Source organism: Protopterus annectens, chromosome 4.part1, assembly GCF_019279795.1.
Source record: "Protopterus annectens isolate FY-2018-M chromosome 4.part1, PAN1.0, whole genome shotgun sequence".
NCBI classification, from domain to species: Eukaryota; Metazoa; Chordata; order Ceratodontiformes; family Protopteridae; genus Protopterus; species Protopterus annectens.
The window spans coordinates 469,124,066-469,150,911 of record NC_056734.1 but is presented as its reverse complement, the minus strand read 5'-3'; the positions used below and the strand labels follow the sequence as shown (position 1 = coordinate 469,150,911).

The 26,846-nt window shown below is 41.4% G+C and overlaps 1 protein-coding gene across 1 annotated transcript in view; it reads right to left on the bottom strand.

The window, feature by feature from the left end:
• LOC122801231 (mucin-5AC-like) overlaps window positions 1-26,846 on the bottom strand; it is a 206,258-nt gene that overhangs the window by 80,687 nt on the left and 98,725 nt on the right. The window contains exon 7 of the mRNA XM_044070783.1: window positions 26,556-26,654. Within this exon, the coding sequence (XP_043926718.1) occupies window positions 26,556-26,654 (99 nt within the window). The remainder of the gene's footprint in view (window positions 1-26,555; window positions 26,655-26,846) is intronic.

The following is a 26,846-nucleotide window of genomic DNA, read 5'->3' as shown; positions in this document are numbered from 1 at the left end:
AGATTAGTATATGTTAAGTTTATAAACTTCAAAGATACTCAGTACATCACAATGATAGCACTTCCTTGTATTAAATTACCAATGTAATATATTAATACGATTGTGCAGAATGTAGCAGCTACTCTGAAATATTCTATTTATTCAAAACTGCTTTAAAATTATCCATGGCCTAACATTTTTAAGTCATTTTTGTAAACCTTGTAACATTTAAACTATATGCAGATTTAGGAAACAGTAAAATTCAATCAATGAGACACCCGTCTAATTTTTCGTTAAATAATATTATTTGGTTTAAATATTAACTGGAAGCACTTTTACTAAAAATAGTATGACAAAGTCATATTTTCCATATGAAGGAATATACTTTAATTTAACCTTTTTTAAAAGTAAATCATTCTTAAAGCATGTATGGCTTTTAAAAATGTTTGTATTTATTATTACTAAAATTTCTTGTGGATTGTCAGTATTTGTGTAGCTGTTTTGAAAAACTTTTGCAGTTTCACTAAGAATCTCAGATCATAATATTTTTATATTATAGTCATTTTCTAATTCAAGTTTAAGAGTTTTAAGAATTTGTAATTTTTTTACATGACAATAAATCTGCTTCTTAAAATTTGATTTTCTATGTGGAGGAGTGAAAAGTTAAAACTTTGGTAGTTATGACTTTTGGCCTTTTTTTGCTATTGCCATTGTCTATTATTTTGCTTACACATTAGAAGTGTTCCAGACAACCACTTTTTCTTTGACTATACTAACTCTATTCTCCATGGATGACACCATGTCAGAACTTAAGTCGGAAGCGAAGCAGGCTGCCTGTTCAGGTTATCCATCCCTTCTATGAGAATCATTGTCAACAAGAGGACATGCTCCTGGGGTGAGCACAGAAAGTGATATCTGCTGCCTTCAGCTGTTAATCTGCTCTCCCTTATTTGCTATCATAGGAACTTGAGTCATACCAACTCCACATGAGAGGTGAACAGACAATCTTCCTTCATGCCTTTAGCTAATTGCAAGGATCCCCTAGTTTTTGGGCATCTTATTAAACCTGAGTGAATTGAGTTTCAGTAAGAGCACAATCCTTGTATGCTTTAATCTAATATTTAACTCCAGATATAATCTGTTTTGTAGAAATAAATGTATTATTCTCCTTTCTGTGCATGTGAAACTATCAGTACTGGCGATGCATTTAGAAAATTGCAAAAATGAAAACCTGACATTCAGTAGAAGATATCCTATCTTCTTTTTTCACCATGGGTAGTCACAACATTGTGGAAATAATCATGGTCTTTTATACTGAAAGATAGCTAAAGCAGAATTTGCCTCATCATGTGATGAGTTGGTGTAGAATGCCATAGAATAAAAGCTGCTAACTTTTATGTTCTAATTTAAATTTAAGAACCACTGCAGAAAATAGTGTTACACAGCTGATGGTTTTAAATGAAAAATCAAAATCTGTACTATAAAACAATATAGTCAATGAGAATCTTAATATCTGAAGTTAGACAACTTGGGATTCTAAGTGATAGCTTTGGGATATCATTAAGAGTGTGTAGTCAGAATAGGAAAGATGTAAATACCTAGGCTGATTGAAAAATGGAATACAGGACCTACAAAGAAATATAGAGCCAATATAGAACTCTTGAATATCAAAGATCCCATTCATATATGACTTTAAAAAGGGCTTTACCATTTAATATTTCCATACAAATGAGCATCTGAACAGAAAGTGCATAAAAACCTAATAAGTATAATTTAAAAAGGTATTAGCTTATCTGTTTGACAGTACGTAACTTTACATGGAATAGTGTTATGAGCTATCTATGCTATATTCTCTTATTGCTTATACAAATAATAGCTAGAAATAATAAGTAAACTGCAAAAATGAAAACCTGTCATTCAGTGTAAGGTATGCTGACTTCTTTATCCACCATGGATAGTAATTACATTGTGGAAATAATCATACTCATTAATACTCAATGATAGCTAAACAGGAATTTTACTCATGATGTGGTGAGTCAGTGTAGAATGCCATACCATAAGTGCTACAAACTTTATGTTGCAATTTATGTTTAAAAAACACTGCCCATAATGGTGGTAGATGGCTGAGTGTTTTAAATGAAAAATCTAAATCTGTAATATAAAACAATGTATTCAATGTGTATCTCAGTACCTGAAGAAGTTAGACAATATATGATTCTAGGAAAAGATGTCATGACATGTAGAAAAGATGTAAGCAGATTAGTGAAGATGTATTCCTAAGATGATTGCAAATAGGAATTCACACACTCAGTAATGTTGAACTTAAGGACTTACATAGAAACACACTAAGAATGTACAGCTCATCAATTTCAAATATCCTATTCAGATATGACATTAAAAAGGCTCTACCATTTAGGAATTTCATACAAATGTGCATCTGAATAGCTTTATAAGGAGCAGATTTGTAAGCTATTCAAGCAATATTCTCTTAATGCTTATACATTTTATACTTAAAAAATCATAAGTAGACTAAACAGAAAAGTCCATATTAAGACTTAGGCTGAGCAAATCCAAAGAACATTTTATGACTTTCAAATTGTAGTATTACTTTAGCTTCAAAAACATTAGCTCAAAACCAATATTTCTACCTTTACCTGCCATAGTAACAACAACAGGTGTATAGAATAATGTAGTTGGAGAAGGAGATATGGTACTTTCTGTTTCTTGAATGATTGTTTCTGTTGATGTTGTTTCTGAAAGTTGTGCAGTAACTGTTGTAAAAGTAGAGCTTGGTGTACTTGAAAGACTATTCCCAGGATTCACGAATCCTCTGTGTAAGACTAAATTAGTCTTACATGGAAACGCCAGTCTAAGAGTAAGATGGCAGTGTGCCATGCATATTAATGATGGTGCACTGCCTCAACTCTAAGGCTAACACAGAGCATGCATGAGTGGAGGGGGCCGAGCAGTCTAAAAATCCACGCCCCTGCAAGTCTCTCAGTTGGAAAATGTCAACTGACATGAGCGAGTCCGCTCAAATGTGCACATACCCAACACTACACTCCCCCACATTCTAAACCCCTGTACAATTATAAAATGTAAAACTTTTATTTTTTTTTTATTATTCCCGATATAGCTGCCCGTATTTGCGCGTGCTTGCGCGGGTTTGCCCATTGCTTAGCTACAGTTAGCAGTTTAGACATCGAAGAGGATAATAAGAAACTTATATGCAAGTTAAGCAAAATAGCAATAGCGTAGTGGTAGAGCCTTCGCACAAAGAGGAGGCATTCCTGGTTCGAGTCTCGCCACTCCCTTTTCTATTTTCTGTTGGAAATCTGTATATAAAAATAATTCCTAACATTTGTCATTTAAATTTTAGTAAAAAGCATTGAAATGGCCTATGTAGTAGTGAACAAATTATATATATATATATATATATATATATATATATATATATATATAAGAAGGTGAAATGGTTATGCATACTGATGAATGCATAAGTAACGTATCTTAAGCAATGTGAAGCACTGCTAAGCAAAGTTTAACAGTAGTAAGCATATTTAAGTATAATTGCTCATAGCTTAACACTGCTTTAACTAGAGCAATAGCTTTGTGCGGAGCTATGCATCACGCAAACTAGTTCAAACAGAGCATGTTTGCGTGTAGCTGCACAGCGCGCTAATTAGCACAACGTCAGGCAACGCCGGGCAATGTCGAGCAACATAGAACACCGTAGAGCAACGTAGAGCAACATTGGGCAAAGTTGAGCAAAGTCAGCTAAACACAGCCACACCTCCTAGCCGGTCTGGCCAGTAGTAAAATAAAAAGCAATGACAGGCCTCGAACCCGGAATACTGTGCACCATAATCACAGTACTGAACCACTAAGCCATGACAGCTTTTCATATGCATGCACTTTCAACATACACATACATATGAATGGAAGTTTATCCATTGCTAAGCAGGTGTGCTTTCAGCTGAGTTTTTTCAAAACTGGCCAATCACAGATAAGTGCGGGAAATGAGGCATATTTAAGCTCCATAGGCGGGAATACTTGCCATAAGTGGTTGTAGCTCCCATCTGCAGTCAGCATGGCCGGTGTTGGAGAGGGCTCTCGATTTCCAGCGCAACATTGGGGCATTGAGGAGTCAAAAGTAATGGTTTGGCTCCTCATCCATAATCATGACGAGAGACTCCTGCAGGGCCAGTTCCAGGGCACCCAATACAAAGCGTAAGCCTGGAGCTGTCTAGCTCATGATCTCACCAGTGCCACAGGTGTCCCTTGGACTGGTGATCAGGTCAGAAACAACTACTCAGACCTGAAGAGACACAAGGAGGACCGACTGAACCAGTGGATACAGGAGGCCCATGGGATGGAAAATGCCCCACTACTGAGTAGGTAGTCATGGAATGAAGTATGTAAGAATTGCTACTGTACTCGATATTATGGATAGGTATGTCTCAATATCACTTCATTTACTTCACAGCTGCAGGTGTCCATACTGCGAATCAGCAAGCTTATGCAGATAGGCTGCTAAGCCTGTGCCATCAGGCAGGTTAGTAATTACTCTGCATGTATTGTTATATAAAATACGTGAGAGAGCCTGAAAAAAATGTTGTAGCCCAATAATAAAGGTATAATAAGTCTTGAATAACTTCTCTGCATGTACTGTTATATAAAATAAGTGAGAGAGCCTGAAAAAGAGTGTTGTAACCCATTAATAAAGGTATAAAAAGTCTTGAATAAGTCTTCTGCATGCACTGTTATATCAAATAAATGAGAGAGCCTCTAGAAAAGTGTGTTATGTAATTAATAAAGGTATAATTCCTGGAGTGTGTCCGTGTCATTTTCTTTGATATGTTGTTGTACTCTTGCATTATAGAAATAGTACTGTTGTATTAAGCGCTGTCAACTCACACTTGGGTAGGCCCATATAAAGTGGATGAAGGGAGTGCCAGTAGCTTTTAAAGAATATATACAGTCCTCAACTGTTGGTTCAAGCCCAGGATGTACAGGTTAATCTGGCACATAAGTAGCTTGGTATTGTGTTCCCCAGAAATGTCATTGTGCTGGCAGAAATGTAGGGAGCTGTTAACATATAACTGATAATTTCACCTAAACATATCTAGATAAGTATAGGAAAGTAGAGCTGTCAGTGTACCATCTCAGCATTAGTGCATCTGAGCAACTCACAAAATATGTAGCAGTAATATTGCATCCTGGACAGTTTGTATGTCAGATACAGCCCATGTATGTAAAGATCTAGCAAAACCCATTTCCCAATTTAAGGACAATTGGGTAGTGTAATAATACATGTAGGGGACATATAACTGCAGTTAATAGGAATGTACTGTAAACTAGAAGGATATATAAGTTGTTAATGGAGCTATCGTTTTCCACCCTACTGTATGTGCATACAAAATGCAATTTCACACCTCAATGGGTATGTCTAATCTCAAAACATTTGTTGGGACATATATCCTATTGGTTTATAAATATCTGCATTTATTTCGATGCATGTGCCCTGTTCAAATACCACAATATTGGTGGCCTGTTGCCATCAATTAAACCTGCATGCTGTTGTAATGTCCACTGTTGTTCTATATATGCATGTGTCATGCTTGCTGTTTAACTGTTGGAACTCTGGTGTGCTGGGTTAATGGGAATACTTCTGCATGCTGTTATAACTAATTGGGAATGCTGTTGACTGTTACTAACCCATATTTTCATTAAATCCTTCTAAACATAGAACGTATGGGAAGGCCAGTCCCAGCGGACCCACCTGTCCCACCTCAGCTGGCGATGGCACCTGGTACCAACGTGTATGGTGCCCAGCCTGGAACCTCCTCCTCCATTGGCACTGTGCACCTTCGGGTGGAAGCGCTGCAGGGGATGGGGCTCTCCTCCCCCATGCAAGCATGGGCGGAGGAGGGCCACCTATCACCCTCTGAATGGTCCGGGCTGTGGTGTGTAGGGAGATCGAGTGTTCTGTCGCTGATCCTCTATGCCAGCTTGAGGCACGAGTGGCATGACTCATGGGTGAGCCTGCCCCTCCTATGCAGCCCCCAGCACAACCACCCTCTGGGCTGTGAAGTTGCAGTGGTGACTGCCCATGGGTGGGGATCTCAGTTCCACTGTTGTCATCTGTGGGATCATGGGCTTGCAATTTCCAAACATCCTTCCCCGTCAATGGTGTTCACCCACAACATGTGTCATATTCTGCCCCTGTATGCGTCTTGTTTGTCTTATCTGTTTGCCTCCCCAACCTACCTCACTAAATATACCTACTTCCCCTACCCCACATTCCACTCTCACCTGAAAAAAAAGGGCAATCTGCTCCCCAAAAAAAATTACGCCCCATACATAGCTGCCCATTTTGCACACATGTCCGCTGGACACGTAAACTGATATTTAATTGGCAGTACAACATACTTTGTTGTCCTCACCCCTCTCTCAGGGGTGGAAGGTTTCATATTCCCCTCCATATTTATTGCATATGCACAGCTGTTGCTGTTAAAGAAATGGGCAGCTATGGACCTTCCCTACACCCATCCTGCACATCCCAAGCTGTTTTCCCTACTGTCTTTCCCTCTTTGTGCCCCTTTTTCACCACTTTCCTATCTCCCCATTTTCTTTTCTTTCAAAGAAATGAGCATGGGGGTTAGCTGGAGTAAGCATTATTAAGCAGTAGTTAGCAGGCTTGTGCGAATGTGCACTTGTGTGCGTGAAGTACCACTAAGCCATGGTAGACATATAACAAATCAGTGCTGAAATAAATATATCATGAATCAGAATGAGTGAATGTAAAGGAAAAATAGGAATGCCATAACACAAAACTTGTTCTGTTGTTGTGGAATTGCATTATATGACTGTGATAAGAGAACCAGCCATTCTAGCAGGAAACAATGTTACAGCAGCACTTTACAACCCACACACAGTATCGTAGCAGGACAAACAGTGGCATATCTGATTAGGGCAGAGGACATACATCCCAACTGTGACTACTTTCCAGGGATGTCCCTGATTTTGAAACATATGTTAGCTGTGTCCCTCTGAATCCCAGTGAAAAGTACTGATGTTAGGCAGAAATGTGGGGTGTTACACTTAATGAATAATGACAATAATAAGAGTTAGACACCGCTTGTACCTCAGAAAAGGTGTAGTAATCCACATGCACTGGTTCTCTCGAAGTAAGGTGGGGTGTTACACTGAATGAATAATGACAATAATAAGAGTTAGACACGCATGTACCTCAGAAAAGGTGTAGTAATCCACATGCACTGGTTCTCCCGAAGTTAGGTGGGGTGTTACATGTAATGAATAATGACAATAATAAGAGTTAGTCACGCCTGTACTTCAGAAAAGGTGTAGTAATCCATATGCACTGGTTCTCTCGAAGTAAGGTGGGGTGTTACACCTAATGAATAATGACAATAATAAGAGTTAGACACGCTTGTACCTCAGAAAAGGTGTAGTAATCCACATGCACTGGTTCTCTCGAAGTAAGGTGGGGTGTTACACTGAATGAATAATGACAATAATAAGAGTTAGACACACCTGTACCTCAGAAAAGGTGTAGTAATCCACATGCACTGGTTCTCCCGAAGTAAGGTGGGGTGTTACACGTAATGAATAATGACAATAATAAGAGTTAGACACGCCTGTACTTCAGAAAAGGTGTAGTAATCCATATGCACTGGTTCTCTCGAAGTAAGGTGGGGTGTTACACCTAATGAATAATGACAATAATAAGAGTTAGACACGCTTGTACCTCAGAAAAGGTGTAGTAATCCACATGCACTGGTTCTCTCGAAGTAAGGTGGGGTGTTACACCTAATGAATAATGACAATAATAAGAGTTAGACACGCCTGTACTTCTGAAAAGGTGTAGTAATCCATATGCACTGGTTCTCTCGAAGTAAGGTGGGGTGTTACACCTAATGAATAATGACAATAATAAGAGTTAGACACGCTTGTACCTCAGAAAAGGTGTAGTAATCCATATGCACTGGTTCTCTCGAAGTAAGGTGGGGTGTTACACCTAATGAATAAGGACAATAATAAGAGTTAGACACGCTTGTACTTCAGAAAAGGTGTAGTAATCCACATGCACTGGTTCTCTTGAAGTAAGGTGGGGTGTTACACCTAATGAATAATGACAATAATAAGAGTTAGACAAGCATGTACTTCAGAAAAGGTGTAGTAATCCATATGCACTGGTTCTCCCGAAGTAAGGTGGGGTGTTACACCTAATGAATAATGACAATAATAAGAGTTAGACACGCTTGTACTTCAGAAAAGGTGTAGTAATCCATATGCACTGGTTCTCTCGAAGTAAGGTGGGGTGTTACACCTAATGAATAATGACAATAATAAGAGTTAGACATGCCTGTACTTCAGAAAAGGTGTAGTAATCCATATGCACTGGTTCTCTCGAAGTAAGGTGGGGTGTTACACCTAATGAATAATCACAATAATAAGAGTTAGACACGCTTGTACTTCAGAAAATGTGTAGCAATCCATATGCACTGGTTCTCTCGAAGTAAGGTGGGATGTTACACCTGATGAATAATGACAATAATAAGAGTTAGACACGCCTGTACTTCAGAAAAGGTGTAGTAATCCATACACACTGGTTCTCTCGAAGTAAGGTGGGGTGTTACACTGAATGAATAATGACAATAATAAGAGTTAGACACGCCTGTACTTCAGAAAAGGTGTAGTAATCCATATGCACTGGTTCTCTCGAAGTAAGGTGGGGTGTTACACCTAATGAATAATGACAATAATAAGAGTTAGACACGCTTGTACTTCAGAAAAGGTGTAGTAATCCATATGCACTGGTTCTCTCGAAGTAAGGTGGGGTGTTACACCTAATGAATAACGACAATAATAACAGTTAGGCACAACTTCTACTTCAGAAAAGGTGTAGTAATCCATATGCACTGGTTCTCTCGAAGTAAGGTAGGGTGTTACACCTAATGAATAATGACAATAATAAGAGTTAGGCACCGCATGTACTTCAGAAAAGGTGTAGTAATCCATATGCACTGGTTCTCTCAAAGTCTCCACTTACTGTCTCTAGTATTTTGAAGGTGTACCTCACTTTTACCTACCTTTCCCTGACTCTGTTCAAATATGTACCTGAGTGTTTCGGAGGCCTGGCAGATGCAGAAGCACACAGGCATATCAGCTTTTCTGCTGTTACACACTGTGAAAATAGCTTTGGAAGGAGTTCCACAAGCATTCCCTTATGTAGGAGTACAACACTGAAATACCAAAGGATGTAGCCATGTACTGGTAGCAACTGACAGTAACAATGCCATTGTACCAGTGCTGAAAAGACCTGCGCGTTGCACAGACAAAGAATAACAGGCTAACATCTGGCTTCCATCTGGATAGATCCACAGTTGGGAGCTATGCAGACAGACTACTTGCCTTGATAAACTAACAGGTACACAGCAACCCTTTAAGTCCAGCAAGATAACATTCACACAATAATACATAATGCTCTCTGTACGTCTGCATCCCTACACAAATGTACAATATACTTGTGTGTTCAGGGTCTACCAAGGAGGTAGGTAGGCATACTCAGTACTGGACTTGTCCAGTTTTCATGAGCAGCCTGTGCTAATGTCAACACTAAAAAAGCACAAACTGTTCAGAAGTGAGTACATTAATATTCACAGTATAGCAGTTCACAAACAGTTCATGTGCCAAAAGAATACATCTCAATAACTACTTTTGTATGGCAGTTAATTGTATAAGTAGAAAAGAAACTACATACTCCCATGTATCTTGTTTTAGCATTTGCAGGGGTGAGTACAATTCTACACTGACAAGTGTGTACTGGAAGTGGCAACATTCAGGTCTGAGTACAACATTTAAATCACTGGCTACACCCCTAGCTTCAGATATAAGAACTATACCAACTTTCTGACTTAAACAACGGTGTCCACAGCAAACAAGTATGAGCCCCACTTTTTGTGATAGTTATCATCAGCATAGAGTATCGAAGCAAATTCAGCAAGCTTTAGTCTCACTGATCAACAACAATAACTCTGATATAATGAGTTTCACATCAGTTTATCATTTTGCCCTTCGAGCAAAGTTAAATCACTAGAACACGGGTGCCAGCCTATGTTGCCTAGCAGTATTAATCACAATATTTAAGGGCAGGGAGTGATTAGTAACTTTTACTATGTGCATTTAGAAGTGCATTTAAATATGTTTGAACATTTACAGAATTAATTGTTGTTCAGCAAACTAAATCTTGTCACATAGTTTATTTGGTGTTAGGGTATTAGTAAAGTAACAAGATTTGTTTAGCATATTTTTACGAGACAAGTATTCATGTGTAGTTAGATCGTTGGTCATTTTTTATGAGATGTTTTTTTAATACTGTGGATTTTTTAACACAGCTGATTTCATAAGGCAGTTGAAGTTTCAATATTTATGAGCTTTATGTATAGCTCAGCTGACGGTTCTCTGCCGATCACATGATTTTAACATTATTTAACCCATTTGTATTTGGTGTTCATTGTCTGAAGAAGTTGCTGTAATAGCGGCAACAAAAACTGCTAAACTTTTATTGAATAAACCGAGTTTGATGTTTACTGAACTAACTGAGTTTGTACCTGTGTGTTCGTGGCTTGGCCGGCTTGTTGTATTTACGAGTTTGTCTGTTTTATACCCCAGTGTGTTTTAAGAAATACACTGAAACAACTTACATTGCCCACATCTTGGGGGATAAGTTCAGTGCAAACTCCCCCCCATCACCCCCAAAAGGGCCTGTGTCCATCCCAGAAGAATGCAAAGCCCCAGACTTCATGGACATGCAGGTAAAGACAGCCCTCTCCAAAGCTAAGAACACAGCATCAATGGGACTGGATGGTGTCCCAGACTGCGTCTTGCACCAGACCCAAAAGGAACTACACCCTCACCTACATTCACTGTCCAGACTCAATCGTACCACAGGCTATGTACCCAAAGAATGGCATACACCAACAGTCATCCAGCTCCACAAAGGGGGTGCCACAACAGAACCTGGAAACCATTGCCCTATATGTCTACTCAGCTTGATCTGCAAAGCTATGGAGCAAATTGTCATGGAACCCATAAAGAGAGACATTGGGGACGTCCAGACACTGGAGTCTACCCAACTTGGCCTTGTTAAAGGCAGATCCTGCCTCCTAAACCTAGTTGACTTATTTGAAAGAGTTACCAAGGACATAGATGAAGGTGAAAGTAGTCCATACAGCCCACCTGGACCTCACTAAGGACTTTCTACACCATTCCCCACTCTGTCATCATGGACAAGCTTACCAGCTTGAACATTAACAGCTATGTCACAGGATGGGTGGCCAAGTGGCTCACAGATCAAACACACATGTTCAGAGTTGCAGGTGCCATGTCCGACTCTAAACCAGTCACAAATGGCATCTCACAGGTCTTGGTCCTGGGACCCCGCCTGTTCAGTAGATACTGCTCAGAGGTACAGGCAAGCATGGGAGGAGTATGGCTGAACAGGTTTGCAGATGACTGCTAACTGTGGTCTATAATTGACTCTATGGCTGACACAGACCTCCTCCAGAAGGGTCTTACAGAGACAGATACCTGGTGTCAAAACAATGCCCTCAAGCAGAATGCCAAAGAATGCATAGTCATCCCCTTTGGATAAAACAAAGTGCACACAAATTACCACATAGGTGGTAATCCATTATGTACGGCGAAAGTCATTATGGCCCTGGGGACACAGGTAGATAGTAAATTCTCCATTGATGATCACATGGCCAAAGTGCTTAGACATTCCTTCTATGTAGCCCACCTAATGTCACCTAAAGTAACCCACTTTGTCTAGTCTGATGATATCGCCATCCTACAAATATACCTGTGGAAAGGACAACTCACAGTAAGGTGTATAGCACATCGTGTAAATGCGTACTCTTGTAGTATCATAAAGTAGTTAGGTAGGGGTTTGAATCCTGCACTTGGCAAGTGTGTGTTTGTGTGTGATCTCCTTGGAGAAAAGCAACCATCTTGGAGAGTAGTAAATCACGTTAAAAGTGGTATACTAATCTTTGTCAAGTCTGATGATGTCACCATACTACAAATGTACCTGTGGAAAAGAGAGCTCCCAGTAATGTGTATAGCGCATCGTGTTAATGCATATTCCTCTAGTATCATGAAGTCGTTAGGTAGGGGTTTGAATCCTGCACTTGACAAGTGTGTGTTTGTGTCTGATCTCCTTGGAGAGGAGCAACTTTTTTGGAGAGTAGTAAAACACCTTAAAATTGGTATACTTATCTTTATCAAGTCTGATGATGTCACCATCCTACAAATATACCTGTGGAAAAGAAAACATCCAGTAATGTGTATGTCGTGTTAATGTGTACTGCTCTATTATCATAAAGGAGTTTGGTAGAGGTTTGAATCCTGCAGTTGGTGAGTGTGTGTGTGTGTGTGTGTGTGTGTGTGTGTGTGTGTGTGTGTGTGTGTGTGTGTGTGTGTGTATGTGTGTGACACTGTTGGTCAATGTGTTGTGGGTTTTGCTTTTACTACTGTATGATATATCAGTATGACAACAGTATGTGCATTGCACATGTCAGGTAGCTGTGTGGCAAATACATATACGTACATGTGACCTCAATTATTTCATGGGTGGTAACCCTGCTTTCTCCATGAACACATCTATCATCTTTGCTAGAGTGTGCTGCTGCTTTCCAGACCTTAGGTCACATCTGTATGCTTGTGACAAGGCCAGTCACTGCAGTGATCCCTGGCCTAGGTCATCTGTGTCACACACACTCATTACGGTTTCTATTGAATTGTGTGAGTGAGGGTTTATGGCTGAGATATATTTCAGACCTGTTCAAAAGCAGCAAAGTCTGTCAATGATGGCTAGTCATTATAGGTGTTCAACAACCTTTGTGGATATGCATCCAGACCCCTTATTGCTTATGTGATCCACCGAGGGATTTCAAAATACCTTTGGAAATGTGATTACCAAAGGAGAGATGACGTAACACTTGGCTGCATGTATCTATCGGTACCTGTTCAACATGTTGGTGGCTACTACCTATGTGGTACTGTGCGGATACTATGTTTTGTAAAGGTGGATGACTATGCTTTGGTTGGCTTATAGCTTTACAGCATGGGTTTGACAACAGGTATTTGTCTGTATGACACCCTTGTGGAGGATGTGTGCATCATCTGGAGAATGCATTATAGGTCACAGTATGCATTACCAGACGTGGACGGACATATCCCTATTGTGATTGCTTGTACCTAAGAGAGCTATATGCCAAACAGGAGTGGTCTCAGGAATGGGTGCAGGTGAATACCACAGGTTACTGGCATAGTATAGTACCTGAAGGATCCAAATGTTATTGTGTGTCCTACATCTGTGTGTCAGTTGTCAAGACATCATCTAACGATTGGTTATGGTCAGGCTGTTGAGGTTATGGATGCTACCAGAATGCAAAACAATGACAGATAGTAACAGTATCACCCACAGCACAGTGTCAAACCATGTCATACACACATGTGTACTCAAGTTCCAAAATGTGTGTAGTACAATGCATACTGGCCACCAATAGAAACTATGGAGTGTTACTGTGTAATACAGGGCATGTCACCCTGCCCATGTGTCCACTATGCACGTACATGCAGACAGTGCACCTCCACCATGTTCACAAATGTACACCTGCAAATCTGTGCTACACACATCCCACACATACTGTCCACTCTCTAACACATGCTGCCAATACTACACATATCAACCAAGTGGCACTTGGGCAGACAATACACTATTGGAACTAACACTGGTGTAAACAATACTACATTGACAATCATAGCTTTAATGCATCATGCCTGCTTAGCTACACCTTCAAGGATATCATTACACTCTACTGCTGACAACATGCTAACATTGCTATACTGCTATAAAGTCACCCTGTGCATCAGCACCATGGTAGCCAGTTCCTGCATCAATGTTACAGATGACAGGAGGTGGCACAGATTTCATCATATGCACAGGGTGTGTTGTTGGTTTGCCAGAGGCCTACATTGAGCCATACAATCGACATGTATGTGTGTGTGTGTGTGTGTGTGTGTGTGTGTGTGTGTGTGTGTGTGTGTGTGTGTGTGTGTGAGGGCCAAGAGTACTGCGCTATGGGCCAATGTTGATGTAATGTGTGCGGGTATGTGTTAGCCCTAGGTGACTGGTTTATGTGTGTGTGTCTGCATGCACACAGTTCCACCACGTGGCTGCCATATATGGGTATTTGTGGGACAGCCACAGACTGTACCTGCCAGGCTTTACAGATCACCATCTCTGGCCACAGATACAGTACCTGTGCCTGGCAGGGGTGCTACTGACAGTATCAGGTACTAAGCCAGATTGGGTACTATCCTCAGAGGTATACGGATGTACACTGGACCCAGGTCCCTGCTGGGACTGTCCAGAGCTACGTGTACGTGGTCTTCTAGGACAGTCTATGGACAGCCCACCCCCAACATTGCTGGGGCTGGTACTGGCACTACGGGAGTGGCTGTAACTTGAGGAACATCCGCGGTGACTGCCAGCTGCTGATGTTGCTGGCATACGTCCACATCAATGTCTCAACTGTCCCGCACTGTCCTGACACATGGACATGACATTGCGGAAGACATCTAATGTCTCACACCAACGTCTATCAGTGACCTCAGTGTAATTACGGATGGCACCTGCTAGGTCATGGATACTGTCAATTACAGCAGTGTTATGTGCCCTCTGTGCCCTTAGTCCCTGTCTGGTGTACCGTTCCATACGTGGCTGTGCCTCCATGACAGCCTGAAACATGCGTGAGGTTGTAAGACCTGTGGCACATCTGCCAAGGGCATGATGAGCAGCAGTGCTCCGATGAGAACCCCTGGACATCTGCCTATGTGGTACCCTTCCAGACATCTGGGTATGGCTGCTGTGTCGAGATGCATGTACCATAGATACCACACTGTCCTGGTCAATGCTAACTGTAGGCTGTCTCTCAGCTAAGGGCATTCATGATGGATGTATTGGCAGTATGACTGTGTGCATGGATGGGGTGGACACATGTGTACTGTCGATTGGTGGCCCAACGACAGACCCTGGCAAACATGCTTGTGCCTCAAAACACCTATCCTCATTATCACTATTTGGCTCAGTGACATCAGGTTCCCTGCTGCAGTGAACCAACCCAAACTCAGCACCTGTGAGAGGAAGACAGGAAACACACTTTACGACCTGTACATGATGTCAGAACACATGCACACATGCACAAATGAACACATGAACACATGAACACATGCACACAAGCACACATGCACACATGCACACATGAACACATGAACACATGCACACAAACACACACACACACACACACACACACACACACACACACACACACACACACATACACACACCACCAGCAATCCAGAACATACTCAATAACGGTTGATGGTGGGGTACAGTATCATAAGCCAAACAGTCATATTACACGTGTCAGCATGCAGGACGTGTGTTGCTCAACAGCATGTAGTGCGAGTGTAGACAGCCCTTGCTAATAACAGTATACATGGCTTTGATGCATGTGTGTTGTTGTTCAGTGATTGGCCTCACCCTGGAATATGTACATGGACACAACATTGCTGTGCAACTATTAAAAGCTCTGCAATGTTCTGTGCACCATCACTCACAGGTATACATACCATGGCTGGATGTGTATCTGTGTGTCACATAGATATCCATTTCTGATTAGAGCATCTGTGTCTTTAGCAGACAATTGTGGACACAGGTTTAGCACATGCATGCTATGTAAACACACAGGATGAGTGGTGCATGTATACCTGATGGAATACCATTGCTCAACATAGCCATTGTACAGTGGTTATGGTGAGTGTAGAACATATTGTGGACTTGCCAGTGCCAGCCATGACATGGCATGCTACAACACAACTGCAACATTAAACATCACACATACCCAATTTGTGTCATGTGACCTATACACTTAATAGCATTACAAGACATATATGTGTCACATTGTACAAATGTTGATTGCTATGCATATTGTGTATAGGTGCAAATGTTTGCACACACACAACATTGAGGTGCATAGCAATGAATGCTATGTGTAGTACTGTGGTTACTGTAACTGGATGGGGTGTAGTAGCATGAGCCATCATCAAGCAGCATCATGTGGTCACTCAAGGCTACTAATGTGTGCCAGACCGGCACCTAGCATGCTGTACCTGAACTGCAGTGCCATGGCTACATTCACCATTTCACAGCCAGTTTTTACATGGGTTTGTAAGATGCCCAATAGAGAGCATTGCCTAACATGAATGTGTTATGTGTTGAAGAGTGTCGCACAGCCCCATGATATGCATTTGGGATACTGGAGTGTGACCTTACAGTGGGTGACTGAATACGCCATGTGTAGCATGTTAACGTGTACTGCGTATGACAAAGTTGTGTATGTTGTGTGCATGTGTATCGACTCTCCCTATCCAATGTCCACTACAGTGTTGCCACAATTGTGTGGGATGCTCTGTGTATTGCATGTGTTTGAGGCAGCTACTCACGTTACTGAGATGTGCATAGTCTCACAGCAAACATGCACAGCATGCATTATGCATAGGTGTGTTACGTGTACATGGCCTACACCTCACCTATGACATGCACATTTAATTTGCAACATTAAATGTAGAACACAGTCACCAGCATGGGTCTGCTGCCTTGCTGTCACACCAGAGGGACCTCCAAGGATATGAGACAGTTTGTCAGTGGCAACAACTGTGACATTGCTACTGTGGGTTTGCAATCTTACTGTAGTACAACGGTTGACAGTCACAGGCCTACAGATTATATTCCAAATTATCAGTATTGCACAACACTAGGCACCACATCTTCTAACTACACAGTACACATCTCACATATGCATGATCTACCAATAGAGGTAAAAGTAGTCTACAGATATGCCATGTTACCTGCACGCTCCATGTCAACTTGCTGTGTGGCTCCGGCCTCCATGATGATACATGTTTGTTGTTGTTGTTGTTGGCCAGGAGACACCAGGCTTAGGAGCAGTTCCTCCACTCTGGTGACGGGGGGATGGATGGCTACCCCACCACCTGTGGCAAGCTGTTGTCTACGGACATCAGACGCACGTTGCCGGACATGTTTAAGTAAATCACTGCAGTGATGGCATACCTGCTCATATGTCCGGATATGCATGCCTATGTCATTTACCCTACAGACAACATTTTGCCACAGTGCAGTCTGCTCATGCTGGTCCTGGCTGGTTCTTGAGAACAGCAGGGTGTAGTGCTGAACCAGGCTGGTTGTTATTTGTTCTTCCTCTGCTAGGCTATAGGTAGGGTTACGATGGTGGGCCATGACCCTGGAAGACAATGAAACAATATGTGGAGCAAGTCATGTGGCACACTTAACATTCTAAAGTACAGATATCAATTAACTGCCATATATAGCAACCTATTGGCTGTCAGAGGATACACACTTTCAATACCACATATCAGTGCTCAACCCACAACTGCCTGACAGTGCCTGGCATGCTCTATATATCAAACCATGTTCTGCACAGCAACAAAGAGAAACCAGTATGTAAGACTATACAACAGTACATGGCACACTGTATGCACCACCTAGCCACAGGAGGTACATAACAAGCTAATGCATAAAGAAATATGTCATCCATTGCAATGATTGTAAAGTCCAGTTACAGTATTACCAGTATACCACACTAGTCGTTGATGGCAAACCCCTGCCTAACATATGTGCACATTCATTAATATAGGTGGCATACTGCTTTACTAGACTATACATGTTGCTAGATACGCACATATATCCTGTAACACACATATGACTGAGGGCATGGTACAGGCATACTCACACACACATCAGACATACATACAAGACACAAAGGTATGGCAAACCAGATGAGCTTTACCTGTGTACCATACAGTACTGTGTGTCAGTGCTTACAAAACCTTATGTCTGAGGTATGTAATCTGTGAGGACTAGAGGGAACACAAAAAACAGTGGTTCCAAGCAATGTGGACATACACCATACTGTGCTGTTTAAGCCTACCGCTTCAGGTAGTACTACAGTTCATACGGGAGTTGGATTCACCAGCAGTACCCTCAATAAGCATACATGTACTGCTTTAGCCTACAATGGGACACCCCAGTCGACACCAAGGGACTACATCAGACCATATGCCATACTGCTTTTTCTGCCTAGCAATAGCATACACATCTTTTTCTGGAATCACAGCTAGGACACAAAATACCATGACAGAAACAGTTTCCCACTATGGTATCACACATATACAGAACTTTGACACATTCACCAACACATTCACCATCACACTCAGTCAACCTCACATAGCAATTACTGCAAAAAGTACATGTGGGTGTGTATTGGTTCATAGGTAGGTAATAGGCTATTGGCCTTAGGGCCTATAGAAGCCTAGCTATATGCTACCCTGGCCTTTGACACACATGTAATTTAATTTCACGTACCCTTGTCAAGCAGAGCCAAAGAGGTGATTCCCGGGTGTATTTCCTATCTCCCATCCAATCATCAGGATTATTTATGATGACTGCTAATGAGGAGCTTTGCTTGCTATTGATAGGTGGTTTGTTCCAGAGTATGGGATGTCTCTGAGATAGGAATCTATCCCTCCAGCATGTTCTGTTTATCGAGGTGACAAGGTTTAGGTCCCTAGAGCATGTAGCTCATAGGGATTGTGATCTGTTTATGTGGAGCATGTCCAACAGCTCTGGGTTTGACATAGCTTTGTATGTCAGGCAGGGGTCACCTCTGGGTAGGCAGTATGCGACACAGTCTAGCTGTGGTTTTGTGAGACGGTCTGTATAGGGCATCTGTTTGAGGCCGGTATTACTCTTTGTGAGGTATGTCTGTGGCCTTTCCAGTTGCTGTAGATGTCTTGTGAGGTACATACCACATGGGGCACTGTACTCTATAATGGGTTTTATGTGTGATGAGTAGAGCGGAACACTGACCTATATTTCCCTGGATGACACACCTTTTGTGATGAGGTGTGCCACGTAGACAGATTACATGACTATTGTGGCACTGTGATTATCAAAGGGGAGACTAGTGTCCACCTGTGTCCCATGGTCTCTTATCACACTTTCGGTGTTAAGTAGACTAACACCTATGTGGTAGTTCATGGGTACAGAGTTTTTGCCAGAAGAGATACCAATGCAGTTTCAACATTGAGCTTGAGTCCATGGCTTTATCACCAGGCATCTGTCGTAGTAAATATGACCCTGTCTCTCTCTCTATGTGTATATATATATATATATATATATATATATATATATATATATATATATATATATACACATACATGTAAACATCCATTAGTGTACATATAGATATACATATAGGCACATATACAGTCCACCTTTCATGGTGGGAATATAAATTATGTGAAGATTGTGAGGTATACAGTTATGTAATAATATTGCACAGTGTTGTGCGGAATGCATTGAAGGTGTTCTCAGCCCATGTAGCTTTAGCAGGCCTTACTGGCTGCAACACTGCAAACCTGACAAATCATACCCACAGCGTTTAACCACCACATGTCATATACCAGCACTGTATGCTGTCTTGTTTGCCACACACTACAACCTACATAGAAATATGCACATAACAACCTTCACCAACATATATATGTCCACCCTTCACAAACAGTTGCAGTATGTCCCTTGCCCTATGCACATGTACAGATGCTAATATATCTGACACAGAAAGATCTCTCTGTATGTGTGTGCCATACACACACAAGGTCCACACTGCTGTAAGTCCATGGACATCACAGCTGACCTGTTGGGCCTTGCTGCAACATGAACAGGTGCCACATGTGAGCACACAGTAATATTAGAGGGTGTATATATAGCTGCAAATGCTAGATTAGCATACTAGCCTGGTACAGCAGTTGCCAATGCTAAGCTACATGTTAATATGACTATCATGCATTTGTTACTCTGTCACATCCATGTTTATATAGCTGTATGTGCTACTCCCCCAAACAGCCATTGTACACACTACTGTACAGAACACAGATAACATGGATCAGATGTTTGACATTTAATGCTGAGCTACATATGTCACAGTTATATCCAAACAGCCATTGTACACACTACTGTACAGAACACAGAAAAATGGATCAGATGTTTGACATTTAATGCTGAGCTACATATGTCACAGTTATATCCCCCTTCACACAGCTACGATCTGATTTGTCCATGGCAGTAGTTATGCAGGGCATCTGTGCATAGATACGTACTGATGCCACATATGGATGATTCAAAGTATGTAGACTACTCTTCAAAAACATCTACTACATGCCAGTAAATACATATCTGTTACATACCTTTCCTTTGTATGAGTTTGTATTTTTCAGTTCAGTGTGTTTTTTTTTAATATCTTTTTTTTTCTGTTGCTGTTGCTGTTGATGTAGATGTCGGTGTCTGTCTGTGTCTCTCTCTCTCTCTCACTCTCTCTCTCTCTACGTAGCTGCAATGAAATGATTGCATGTGTGGACAGCAAGTACAGCCTGCTTTTATAGGTATCTGCACATGTGCATGTGATGGCCTCTGCACCAATTGGTGGCCACCATTTGATAATTGCATGCAGCCTGCTGTGTGGTAATTGCAGTACTCACTGTTATAGCAACCCAATGCTATAAAATGCTAAGTCAGGTAGCCATAGCCCTTTCAGCTTTCCAAAGTGGGGCCCATGCTTGTTTGCTGTGGATACCTTTGTGTAAGTCAGAAGGTTGGTATACTTCTTATATCTGAAGCTAGGGGTGTAGCCAGTGATTTGAATGTTGTAATCAGACCTGAATGTTGCCACTTCCAGTACACAGTTGTCAGTGTAAAATTGTACTCACCCCTACAAATGCTAACACAAGATACATGGGAGTATGTAGTTTCTTTTCTACTTATACAATTAGCTGCCATACGTACGTAGTTATTGAGATGTATTAATTTGGCACATGAACTGATTGTGAATTGCTATACTGTGAATATTAATGTACTCACTTCTGCACAGTTTGTGCTTTTTTATTGTTGACATTAGCACAGGATGCTCAAGAAAACTGGACAATTCCAGTACTGAGTATGCCTACCTACATCCTTGCTGGACCCAGAACACACAGGTATTTTGTACATTTGGGTGGGATTGTCATGCTATGATACTGTGTGGGGGTTGTAAAGTGCTGCTGTAACATTATTTACTGCTAGAATGGCTAGTTCTGTTATCACAGTCATGTAATGCAATTCCACAACGACTGCTGGTTAAGTTCCACAGAACAGGTTGTGTTATGGCATTCCTATCTTTCCTTTACATTCACTCATTCTGATGCATGCTATATCCATTTCAGTAACAACCTGCTGTATATCGACTATGGCTTAGTGATACTTCATGCAGTCTAGTGTGTCCGAGGTTCGAGACTCACAGAGGTGTTTTATTTTTGCTGCTGAGCAGAACAAGGGCCCTCACATGCAGGGTGACTAAGGCACTTTTAAGCAGTTGTAAGCGGGTTTGCGTGGGTTTGCGTGAAGCTTAGCAATACTTAGCTAAGCGCACACAAGCGCACACTCGCGCAAACCCGCTAACTACTGCTTAAAAGTGTTTACTCCCATTAACCCCCGTGCTCATTTCTTTGAAAGAAAAGAAAATGGGGAGATATGAAAGTGGTGAAAATGGGGCACAAAGAGGGAAAGACAGTAGGGAAAACAGCTCAGGATGTGCAGGATGGGTGTAGGGAAGGTCCATAGCTGCCCATTTCTTTAACAGCAACAGCTGTGCATATGCTAGAAATTTGGAGGGAAATTTGAAACCTTCCACCCCTGAGAGAGGGGTGAGGACAACAAAGTATGTTGTACTGCCAATTAAATATCAGTTTATGTGCCCAGCATACATGTGTGCAAAATGGGCAGCTATGTATGGGGCGTAATTTTTTTTTTTGGGAGAAGATTGCCCCTTTTTTTTCAGGTGATAGTGGAATGTGGAGTAGGGGAAGTAAGTATATTTGGGGAGGTAGGTTGGGGAGGTAAACAGACAAGACAAACAAGATGCATACGGGGCGGAATATGACACATGTGGTGGGTGAACACCATTGACAGGGAAGGATGTTTGGAAATCGCAAGCCCATGAGCCCACAGATGGCAACAGTGGAACTGAGATCCCCACCAATGGGTAGTCACCACTGCACCTTCACAGCCCAGAGGGTGGCTGTGCTGGGAGCTGCGTAGGAGGGGCAGGCTCACCCGTGAGTTGCGCCACACGTGCCTTAAGCTGGCGTAGAGGATCAGTGACTGAACGCTCGATCTCCCTACTCACCACAGCCCGGACCGTTCAGGGGAGATAGGTGGCCCTCCTCCAGCCCCATCCCCTGCAGCACTTCCAACCAAATGTGGCACAGGGCCAACGGAGGAGGAGGTCCCGGGCTGGGCACCAGACCTGCTGGTGCCAGGTGCCATCGCCAGCTGAGGTGGGACAGGTGGGTCCGCTGGGACCGGCCTTCCCATACGTTCTATGTTTAGGAGGATTTAATGACAATATGGGTTGGTAACAGCCAACAGCATTCCAAATTAGTTGCAACAGCATGCAGTAGTATTCCCATTAACCGAACACACCAGAGTTCCAACAGTTGAACAGCAAGCATAACACATGCTCCAGCTCTACTCGGTTGCATACTGCCTGCTTAGAGTCGATCTGTGCCTGACGTATAAAGCCATGTCCAACCCGGAATTAATGGACATGCTGCACCTCAGAAAATCCAAATCCCATTGAGCTACGCGCTCGAGGGACCTGAACCTCAGCACAGAAATAAATAGGACATGCTGGAGGGACAGATTCATAACCCAGAGGCTCCCTTCACTCTGGAATAAAATCCCAGTCCAAGTTAGGCAGAGTCCCTCACTGACTCTCTTCAAGAGGAATCTTGATGAGTGGATGAGAGATCGTAGGTTTACCCTGGGTATCACTTCTGTGTCACTGTTAGACAGAGGCACAGTAAACTAAACCTCGAAAAAGGGCATAGTAAAATTCATTTAAATGGGTGGCAAAAGCCAAACACACTCTGGCTAGGCTTACAAATGCCCTAGGGCAGATAGCCTAGTATGAACCTATGAACCTATATATAGGACAACAGTGGACATTACAACAGCATGAAGGATTTGTTGGTGGCAACAGGCCACCAAGATTGTGGTATTTGAACAGGGCACATGCATCAAAGTAATTGCAGATATTTATAAACCAATAGGACATATGTCCCAACAAATGTTTTGAGATTAGACATACCCATTGAGGTGTGGAATTGCATTGTTTATGCACATACAGTAGGGTGTAAAAAGATACCTCCATTAAGAACTTATATGTACTTATAGTTTACACTACATTCCTATTGACTGCAGGTATATATCCCCTACATGTATTATTACACAAGGCAATGTCCTTTAAATTGTGAAATGGGTATTGCTAGTTCCTTATATACCTGACCTGTATCTGACATACAAACTGTCCAGGATGCAGATGTTACTGCTAAGTATTCACATATTTTATTTATATTTATATATCTACATATCTGGATGTGTTCAGGTGACATTATCAGTTATATTTTATCAGCCCCCTACTTTTCTAGCAGCACACTGACATTTCTGGGGAACACAATAACAAGCTACTCATGTGCCAGATTTACCTATACATGCCAGCCATGAACCAACAGTTGAGGACTGTATATATGCTTAACAGCTACTGGCACTCCCTTCTTCCACTTTATATGGGCTTACCCAAGTGTGGGTTGACAGCGCTTAGTACAACAGTACTATTTCTATAATGCAAGAGTACAACAACATTTTGAAGAAAGTGACATGGACACACTCCAGGAATTATACCTTTATTAATTACATTACACTCTTTTATAGAGGCTCTCTCATTTATTTGATATTACAGTGCATGCAGAAGACTTATTCAAGACGTATTATACCTTTATTAATGGGTTACAACACTCTTTTTCAGGCTCTCTCACTTATTTTATATAACAGTACATGCAGTGAAATTATTCAGGACTTATTATACCTTTATTAATGGGTTACAACACTCTTTTTCAGGCTCTCTCACTTATTTTACATAACAGTACATGCAGAGAAGTTATTCAGGACTTATTATACCTTTATTATTGGGCTACAACCCTTTTTTCAGGCTCTCTCACTTATTTTATATAACAATACATGCAGAATAATTGCTAACCTGCCTGGTGGCACAGCCTTAGCAGCCTATCTGCATAGGCTTGCGGATTTGCAGCATGGACACCTGCAGCTGTGAAGTAAATTAAGTGATATTGAGACATATACCTATCCATAATATCGACTACAATAGCAATTCTTACATACTTCATTCCATGGCTACCTACTCAGTAGTGGGGCATTTTGCATCCCACGGGCCTCCTGTATCCACTGGTTCAGTCGGTCCTCCTTGCATCTCTTCAGGTCTGAGTAGTGGTGTCTGACCTGCTCACCAGTCTGAGGGATGCCTGTGGCACTGGTGAGATCATGTGCGAGACGGTTCCAGGCTTCTGCTTTGTATTCAGTGCCCTGGAACTGGTCCTGCAGGAGTCTGGCATCATGATTATGAATGAGGAGCCAAACTATCACTTTTGACTCCTCAATGCCCCACCATTGTGTTCGAAAGCAAGAGCCCTCTCCAACACCAGCCATGCTGCCTGCAAATGGGAGCTACAACCAGTTATGGCAAGTATTCCCGCCTATGGAGCTTAAATATGCCACATTTCCTGCACTTATTTGTGATTGGCCGGTTTTGAAAAATCTCAGCTGAAAGCACACCTGCTTAGCACTCGGTAAACTTTCATTAATATGTATGTGTGTGTTGACAGTGCATGAATATCAAAAGCTGTCATGGCTTAGTGGTTCAGTACTGTGATTATGGTGCACAGTATCCCGGGTTTGAGGCCTGTCATTGTTTTTTATTTTACTACTGGCCAGACCAGCTAGGAGGTGTGGCTGTGTTTAGCCGACTTTGCTCAACTTTGCCCAACGTTGCTCTACGTTGCTCAATGTTGCCCAGAGTTGCCCGTTGTTGCGCTAGTTAGCGCGGTGTGCATCTACGTGCAAACATGTTTTGTTTGCACTAGTTGGCATGATGGGCAGCTACGCGCAAAGCCATTGTGCTAGTTAAAGCAGTGCTAAGCTATGAGCAATTATACTTAAATGTGCTTGATACTGGTAAACTTTGCTTAGCAGTGCTTCACATTGCTTAAGATATATGTTACTTATGCATTCATCAGTATGCATAACCAATTCACCTTCTTATGTATATATATATATATATATATATATATATATAAAATATCGTTCACTACTACATAGGCCATTTCAATGCTTTTTACTAAAATTTAAAAGATAAATGTCAGGAATTATATTTCTATACAGATTTCCTACAGAAAATAGAAAGGGGAGTGGCAGGACTCGAACCGGGAATGCCTCCTCTTTGTGCGAAGGCTCTACCACTATGCTATTGCTATTTGGCTTAATTTGCATATACGTTTCTTATTATCCTCTTCAATGTCTAAACTGCTAGCTAAGCAATGGGCAAACCCGCACAAACACGCGCAAATCCGGGAAGCTATTTTGGGAATAATAAAAAAAAAATAAGAGTTTTACATTTTATAATTGTACAGGGGTTTAGAATGTGGAGGAGTGTAGTGTTGGGTATGAACACATTTGAGTGGACTCGCTCATGTCATTTGACATTTGACGATAGAGGGACTTGCAGGGGCGTGGATGTTTGGACTGCTTGGCATTCTGACATGCCCCCTGCACTCGTGCACACTCCGTGTTAGCCTTAGAGTTGAGTCAGTGCACCCTCATGAATATGCATGGCGTGCTGACGTCTTCCTCTTAGGCTGCAGTTTCTGTATAAGACTTATTTAGTCTTACACGGAGGATTAGTGAATCCTGGGGTAAGAGTTTTAAGAATTTGCAGTTTTTTTACATGTCAATAAATGTGCTTCTTAAAATTTGATTTTCTGTGTTGAGGACTGAAAAAGTTAAAACTTTGGTAGTTATGATTTTTTGCTGATTTTTGCCATTGTCATTGTGTATTATTTTACTTAAACATTACAAGTGCTCCAGTCAACCACTGACATGATATTTTCTCAACAAATCTGATGGTGTTTTACTGTGTTAAATATAATCTGTCCAGTGTAAATCAAAGATTTGCTATTATGTTTTAGAGAGAGAGTAAATGTGACTAAGGGGAATAACTTACAATAACATCTGGTTCTTCCAGAGTGAAGATGTACATGTGATGATCCAAAATTCATGTACACATTGATATATGAACAGTTTTTAGAAATAGCCATATAAACTTTTCTCCTTCTCAAAGTCAAAAGCATGTGTAGCAATTACATTTCACTTTTTGTTTAAAGCTAATTTGTGTCATCTGCCCATTTGTAACTAAATAATGAATGGCAGTTTTTACCTGTTGTAGGAACAGCAGTAGAACTAATGGTTGATATTTCCACAGGATGAGATGTAGTGCTCTCTGTTTCTTGAATAGATGTGTCTTCAAATGTTGTCCCTTTAAGAAATATTGTATATTTTAGAAAGTGAAATCTTGTGTCTTATTGCATAATCCTAACCTTCTCACTTGACGGTCATGTCTCAATTCATAAATACTTCATTTCCTACTTTCAATACTCACTGTTTCTACCAGATTTGAGCAATCAGCTCCACCCCAATCAACTGTCCCGTTCCTAATGGGCTCATAGAA